This window comes from Microtus ochrogaster, chromosome 21 (genome assembly GCF_000317375.1).
Source record: "Microtus ochrogaster isolate Prairie Vole_2 chromosome 21, MicOch1.0, whole genome shotgun sequence".
Taxonomy (NCBI): Eukaryota; Metazoa; Chordata; class Mammalia; order Rodentia; family Cricetidae; genus Microtus; species Microtus ochrogaster.
In genome coordinates, this window is record NC_022022.1 from 14,091,423 (window position 1) to 14,099,757 (window position 8,335).

At 39.5% G+C, this 8,335-nt stretch overlaps 1 protein-coding gene across 1 annotated transcript in view; it reads right to left on the reverse strand.

The window, feature by feature from the left end:
* Positions 1 to 303: 303 nt before the first annotated feature.
* Positions 304 to 8,335, reverse strand: part of Agl (amylo-alpha-1, 6-glucosidase, 4-alpha-glucanotransferase) — a 57,782-nt gene continuing 49,750 nt past the window's right edge. The window contains exons 31-34 of the mRNA XM_026784033.1: positions 7,605 to 7,702; positions 3,804 to 3,891; positions 3,566 to 3,699; positions 304 to 2,096 (exon numbers count right to left, since the gene is read on the reverse strand). Coding sequence (XP_026639834.1) covers positions 1,979 to 2,096; positions 3,566 to 3,699; positions 3,804 to 3,891; positions 7,605 to 7,702 — 438 coding nt within the window. The 3' untranslated portion in view covers positions 304 to 1,978. The remainder of the gene's footprint in view (positions 2,097 to 3,565; positions 3,700 to 3,803; positions 3,892 to 7,604; positions 7,703 to 8,335) is intronic.

An 8,335-nucleotide genomic window follows, 5' to 3' on the forward strand; every position in this document is an offset into this window, starting at 1 on the left:
ATTGCTACATAACTGAAAGTGGAAAATGCCTTTGGGTTTTTCAGAAAGTAAGTGTTCACGTCACATCCATTAGCTACTGTATAAAATGTAGATAAACTCACCGTATTCAAGATCTACGAAAGGAGTGTAACTGCTAACAGACTCACGGATACATCGAAAGCTACTTGACATGGCTACGCTAATAAATCTCCAAATGCTCCAACTCTCCCTCCTCTCTCTGTTCCCCTCACATCCTGGGTATCACTCACTGTCGAGGGGGCGGGGAGTAGTAATTGGTAAATGATGGAGGAGCAGAGAGAGTCCTTTATAAAAGACTTTTATTTTGTCACACAGACATATAAACACTTGCTCACAGACAGAGCATTTAAGACACAGTAGTAATGATTATTGCAGGTGACAACACTCATCAGGATGATAGGCTTCACGTCTCCTCAGTCATCTCTGAAGACTCACTAAGATGTCTCAACGTACTGGTTAAACTGAGAAGCTTACTTTTCATTGAGGAGAGTAAGATTGATTTGGATTAAGTGAGAACCCAAGGCACAGACCGTTTGTGAAATGCCAGATAAAAACAACACTCTGCAGCGTCCCGCAGGGATGAAGCGCTGTACCTTCTACAATTACCCTTCTACAGTCTAAAAGCAGCTTTTGAACTCCTGTGGCTGGGACAATGCAGAAGACACCTTCAGGGACTTTCAAATGGACCATGCCAAACACAGTGTTGTTCTTTCACTAATAATCCTCAACAGGAGCACTGTACCCTAAACCTTTCTGAGTGGGTCGTGACCCTATTGTGATAACCTAATATGGCTATAGTTTAAATCCTCTTTTTTCCTCTCCCTCCCTCCTCTCTCTCTTCCCTGATGGTTTTGAGGATAGATCTCAGGGCTTTAACACATGCTAGGCAGGCACTCCACCACTAAGCTTCATCTCTAGGCAATTTTCCCCCTGTAAAATTTTCATAAATATGCCCAGTAATTTCCATTTTGAAAATGTAAACTATCTCATAATTGGAAATTGGAACCAGTTATGACTATAATTTTACAGAACTGTTTGTGTCCTAATGCTCTTTCATATATCCAATTAATCTTTAGTTAATTTAATACAAATAGGTTATGTTAACTATAGTTAACTTTAATTTTATTATGTTAAAAACATAACTTATCAATGAAAAATAAAGCACATTTTGAAGCTCTGTGCTCTATTTATGAACACATACTGTAGGTGAAAACTCCTATCGTTCCACATTCTTAAAGCACTTATTAATGTGCACTGATTACATTATGCACACATTAAGAATGCTGTAACGAATGCCACGCTATTAGTGAAGCGCCGTCTATGGAGTGTGCCAATACACAGCAGGACTGGAGAGCCCCTCTCCACTTCCACACAGTTTGTGCACTTCCATACTGCACACACTGCAGATGGTGCTCTTCTCTTTTCCTCGTCCACTCTGAAGCACACTTTCTGAATGCAACAGCGGCAACCCTCTATGGGAAATGATCATTTTTTTCTTTGATTCAAATCAAAAGAATGTAAAAAAATATATAGTCTGGGGATGTAGCTCAGTTGGCAGAGTACTTATTTAATATAGCATAAGGCCCTGGGTGTTGTCTCCAGTACTGCACACACTAGGGGTGGTGGCATACATGGTACTCTTTAAGAAAATGGTCAAAAAAAAAAAAAAAGAAAAAGAAAAACCACTAAGTTTTTTTGTTTGTTTTGGTTTTTGGTTTTTCAAGATAGGGTTTCTCTATGTAGCCCTAGCTATCCTGGAACTTGCTGTATGAGACCAGGCTGGCCTGGAACTCACAGAGATCCACCTGCCTCTGCCTCCCAAGTGCTGGGATTAAAGATGTGCGTCACCACTGCCTGGCTATGAATGAGATTTCTAAAATGAGTGGAGCTGACATTTCATTATAACCTTGCAGTCAATGATGTCAAGTGTTCACACACTTAGTAAGTGTCCATGAGACACCTACAGATCATAGATAGTTTCAAGAACAGCAGCCATTGACCACGCTTGTGTCTCACAACTGAAAGGGCAGTACTGGCCATTCTCGTTGGTGAGTTCCGGAAGTCCTTTCCACGGGGATCTGAAAAAGAAAAAGAAAAGCATTTTATGAGGCATAATTTAATGCATATGAACAAAGTAGGCAAGTCCTGATGATTTTTGCTTTTTACTATAAAAGCAATCATTTTGTCATTTGTTGCAAAATAAAACAATATTCTACAAGTATATATATACAAAGAATTTAGATTAAAAACTATTCTTTGGTATATTCTATTTTGTGATTTAATACTAGCAAATATAAATGAATATTTCATCACTGCTATTTGTTTTTGTTTGTTTGTTTGAGCTAGGGTCTTGCTGTGTGACCCTCGTTGGCTGGGAACTTATGTAGCTGAGTATGACCTTGAAATTGCCGTAATGCTCCTCTCTGCCTTCCAAGTGTTGGAAACAAAGATGTGTTTCACTAGGCCCAGCTGCATGATTAAAATTTTAAAAAACTACCATTCTAGAAAATCTATAAATATATATGTAATATCCTCTCAAGCCTAATTTTAATCTTGTTTGTGCTTTGAGATACTGTCTTATGTAGCTCATGTGGCTCTGAACTCACACTCTCCCTGTTTTGTTTTGCCATGTGCTGAGATCACAGACTGATGCCTCCATGCTGGCAATAATTTCAGTCTTTCAGAGTAAGTTCATGACTCACACTGCAAATATATAAGTGTATTATGTGTGAATTTGATAGAACTAGACAACTAAAGGAAGTAATACAGAGACAGCGAGAGTTATAATTAGGAAAAATGCCAATTAGTTCCTTATTCTACAGAATAACAAGCCAACTGATTAAATATTTACCTCTAATACTTAGTACTTTATGTACAGTACCTCAACACTGACAGCAACTCCACGAGATAAATGCTATACCTATCCCTACATGTACAGAGAGAAGAGGGATGGACAGACGTGACGTGACTAGTGACAGATCCCAGCAGCACTACACGGACTGTTAGTGCATCTCCTGATGCTCACGTGAGAGGCAGTGTAGGCCACTTACACATTTAGTCTATGCACACAGAAGGAGACACACTTATGTCTAGACGTAGAGAAATGCAGGTAGACTCTGGCTGAGTGTATGCCATCTCAGAAAAATACTCAGCACTGACACTGCTTAATTCACTAATCATCAGGAGAAAGAGTGTAACAAATACCACTTGAAATAACAGTCAAATACCAACTGATATTTTAAGGATAATGGAAACTATGACTTGAAAAATGAATCATCTCAAAAGGTCCAACCTGGATACTTCCAGTACTTTATGTATCCTAATCACATTCAAATTATCAGTTATCTTGAAAATTAAAGACTATTCTACAAGTACAGACCATAAAACATAATATCCTCAAATTAAAACCAAAATAGTTAAGGGAGGTAAAAATTACATGGTTGAATTAAGGTGCAGATGCACACAGCATGCAGAAGTGAATTCTGAGAAGGCCTTGTTTACCTGATATCTGATACACTGACTGGACATTAGTCATGCAATAACTTACCTCTCAAGATAAACATAATGTCTGGAAAGGACATTTTTAACCAAAACTACAGTCTTTGCAGCAGTCTCTGGGCCCATCAGTTTGGAAAAATACAACTTTGCACGAAGAAAATACCCAATAGGCCATAGCCACTCCTAAAGTATGATTTAAAAAGAAAGGAAAAAAGAATTGTGATATCTAAATTTATTTCAAAACCAATTTAAATTGAAAACTCTGAAAAGAGAAACAAAATTCTTACAGGTCCTTGGTGGTAATTGAAACCTTTAGCAAGATTGTAGTTGTCATTGTCTAAGGCATTATCATAAACTCCACAGTAAACCATATCACTGCAAAATGATTGGAGTTTGAGGTCAGTAAGAGGTCAGGCATCATAGAGGAACATCAGAATTTCAACAGTAAAGGCAAGAAAAATAATCATCTTCTCTCCCAATCTATAGAGTGAGCCTGCTCAGCATTAGTACATTACTTAACACACAATTAGTACATATGAGCACAGAGGACTTTATAATGTGCTCAGGAAAGATTAACAGAGAAGCCAAGTGTCCTTAAGCTTTCTTTCATATTTAGAGTCCAGATATTAACTCATTTACAGTTGAAGGTCATGATACTAGAGGAGGGAGCATACAAAGGGGGGGAGGAAAGGAAAAGGAAGATAACAGCATATATGTGACGTGGGAGCAGAGGGAGGGCTATAAGGTGGGAGGAAGAACAGGTGGCCAGCAAATGGGAGAGGGGCGTCACAGAAATATATATGAAAATGTCATAGTCACAGCTATTACTTTGTATGCTAATTTTGGAAGATTAATAAAAAATATTGAGGCATCTTGTCTTCAAAAAGCTAGTCTATTGTTTATCCATTTCACTAGGCTTCTAATATGTGAACATGTGTAACACTGGGCGGTGGTGGCACATAACTTTGATCCCAGCACTTGGAGGCAGAAGCAGGTGATCTCTCTGAGTTCAAGGCCAGTCTGGTTTACAGAGCCAAGTTCCAGGACAGCCAGGACTATTACACAGAGAAATCCTGTCTCAAAACTGCAACCCCCCAAAAGTGTATAACAATTAAAATACCCATACAGTTATTTGAATCAGTAAAACATCATTAAAGACAAGGTTTCACTGACTGTAGAGCAAAAAGCCATTTATTTATTTATGTAAATTATTTATCTTGTGGTGCCTATTGATCAAACCTAAGGCCTTATCTATGCTAGGCAAACATCCCACCACTTAGCTTCATCCTTAGTCCACGTAAAGTTATATTTTAAACTTCTCTATGAAGCTATTTTAAAACTTAAATTAGCATCCTGTCAGATTATAAATAACAATTGAATATAGATACTGCTATAATATATAGAATTTATAACACAGTTATATACTGAAAAGTGTTACAAACAAGGCCACTAGATGAGTTATGCATATTGAAATTTAATGAAATTGTAATTTTAAAATCCCGTTTTGTGATACAAAATGGCCACATGTGCTTTTAACATATCTTTTAGTTCTGATCAGCAGGTTTTCTGTTTGTTTTTTTGGGGGGAACAGGAGTTTGAAACAGGGTCTTACTGTGTGGTCCTGGCTGACCTGGAACTTTCTCAATAGATCAGGCTAGCTTTGAACTCACAGTGATCTTCCTGTATATGTACACCTGACAAGTTTTTTTTTTTTTTTTTTTTTGAGACAGGGTTTCTCTGTGGTTTTGGAGCCTGTCCTGGAACTAGCTCTTGTAGACCAGGCTGGTCTCGAACTCACAGAGATCCGCCTGCCTCTGCCTCCCGAGTGCTGGGATTAAAGGCGTGTGCCACCATCGCCCGGCACCTGACAAGTTTTTAATCTGCTCTGAGTATGTAAGCATGCAGAAAATGACAAGTATTAGCATATAAAATGTTGCATATATCAGAATGAAATGAAGCCAAGCATGGTGGTATGTATCTAATTCTGGAACTTGGGAGGTTGAGACAGGAGAGTCAGTAATTCAAGGTTGGCTTCAGAAGAGCCTGGCATGGTGGCACACACCTTTAATTCCAGCACCTGAGAGGTAGAGGCAAGTAGAGCTTGTGAGTTCAAGGCCAGGCTGGTCTGCAAAGTGAGTTCTAGAACAGCCAAGGCTTTTACACAGAGAAACCCTAGCTCATAAAACAGAAAAAAAACAAAGAAACAAAATCAAAAATAAAAGACCAAAAAAATGAAATCAGTATATAAAAAGGTGGGTACAATGGCACACACCTTTAATCCAGCACTCGTTATGCAGAGGCAGGCAGATCTCTGAGTTCCAGGTCAGCCTAGACCACATAGTGGAAATCAGTATATAGTAAAGTAGAAAACCCAGGATCAGCTGTGGAGCGCCCTGGCGTGTGTGTGTGTGTTTGTGTGTGTGTGTGTGTGTTTGTGTGTGTGTGTGTGTGTGTATGTATGTATGTGTGTGTTTGTGTGTGTGTGCGCAGGCGCACAAGACCCAACAAAACACCAAACTCCCAAAACTGAGAAAGGCCATTAGAAATTTAATTTATAAAATTAAAGACATTTGCACATGCAAATTGTAAAATAAAAACAAAGTTATTTACTGATTTAAGTAAAAAGAATGGTGTAATTATACAGAAAGACTGCCAGTAAAGAGCACAATTAAGCTCTCTCCTACCATCACTGCAAATGAATAGATAATGCGCAGGATCTGAAACAGCACAGACAGTTCCAGTTCAGCAGGATGAAGAACTGCCAGCAAAGAAACACAGAGACTCTCTCTGAGGGCCTGGAGAGACGGCCCAGCAGTTAAGAGTGCTGGTTGCTCTTACAGAAGGGCCAGGTTCAATGCCAGCATTCACATAGTGGTCACAACTATCTGTAACTCCAGTTCCAGGGTATTTCCACACCCTTATACCAGACATGAATGTGGCACATAGGCACACAAACATAGATAAAGGCAAAACACTCATACACATTGAAAAAAAAAAGATGGCCTTTAGTTGTGGGGTGTGGTGCTGGGGACATAACCCAGGGTCTTGTTGGGGCAAGCAAATGCTCTACCACTGAGCTATAAACTCCCAGCAGCTCTCCCCTGACCAGGACAGGCTCTCCTGTAGCCAGGCTGGCCTCAACTAGTCGGACAGTAGAAGATGACCTTGAACTCCAACTCTCCCGGTTCAGCTTTCTAGGTGCCGGGTACAGGCATGTGCCATCATGCTGGCCATTTATAAAATTATTTATTTTTGTCATCTTGGGAATTGAACTTGTGGAACTTTTTAGTGAGAGTGGGTGCTGGGGCCCTCCTACACACTAGGTTAATGTCTACCAGTGACCTACATCCCTATGAAGTTGGTTTTTATTTTTTCTCTTTGTTTCTTCTTTCTAGATAAACTTGCTTTTGTTCCCTTTTAGACAAACTTAGGTAGCTGGAACTCATGTGCCAAACTGGCCAGGAATAATCAGCAATCTTCCTGCTAAAGCCTCCAAGCGCTGGTGTCATGGTACTGAGCTTCCATCCTCAGACTTGAGTCTGTTGTTTTGTTTCTGAGACAGGGCCTGGCTAGTGGTCCAGACTGACTTTGAACCTGTGATCACCCTGCTTCAGATCCCCCAGTCCTAGGACTCAGACGTGAGGCACCAAGTCTCAGTCTTTCACACAAATTCTCCTAGATTTGCGACTATATGGATACAAAATGTACAAAAATGAGTAGAAATGACTTGAGTAATAGAGAAGATGCGATGCGAATGCTGCTTAGGTCTTGGACAAAGGGATTTAAAGAAACTTCTTTTTCTTTACACACTGTTGGTACTTTTCAACATCCACAATAATCATGTATTACTTTTATAGTCAGAAAAGAAATAAAAATTATTCATGACATTAGTTTCATGTTTTTATAACTTTTAAGTTAATTAGTAAATATAGGAGAAACCACACACACAATAAAGTGGCAAATGTTTTCAGAAGTTTGAATGCAATTTTTGAGAAGTTATTTGTAAACAAGTACAGAATGGCTAATGCTAATCTATGTGGATTAAAGACAATATCAACAACTTTCTTAATACTTATGTTCCAACTTACTCTGGATCTAAAGTTTTCATGCCAAGGGGACCAAGCAATTTTTTTTCTGCAATTTCCAAAGCTTTCCAAGCTTTTTCAGCAGTAAACAGTTCAGGGGCCTAATGAAGAAGGTAAAACAAGCAAAGAAAAAAAACGAAGCATTTTAATATCACAGAAAAATGAGCTCTTACCTAGACATGTTAAGTATAAACTTTGAAAAGAAAGAAAAAATTAAGGCTATGGTGTGGTCAGAATTTGAGAGTGCATACCAAAAAATCTCACCTGATGAGGCTGAGCCCGAACTGCCTTTGTCAGCCTGAGAAGCTGGGAAAGCTCAGAGTGACCATTCCCTCGGGGCACGCAAGAAGAAGTAACCAGATCCAAGCGCTAACCACAGCTCCCAGAAAGGCAGGGCTCACCTCGACCCATCACTTTATTTCTAGACTCGCAGAAGCACCCTGTAAGAGTACTTGAACTGCTGGCAGTGGTGGCGCACACTTTTAATTCCAGCACTTGGGAGGCAGAGGCAGGCGGATCTCTGTGAGTTTGAGGCCAGCCTGGTCCACAGAGTGAGTTCCAGGACAACCAAGCTGTTACATAGAGAAACCTGTCTCGAAAAATTGAAGAAGAAAAGAAAAAAACCTTAAACCTTTTCTCCTCTCTTGGCCATTGATGTGGAAATGATTTTTTATTAATAAAGAAACTGCCTAGGCCCATTTCATAGGCCAGCCCTTAGGTAGGCGGAGAAAACA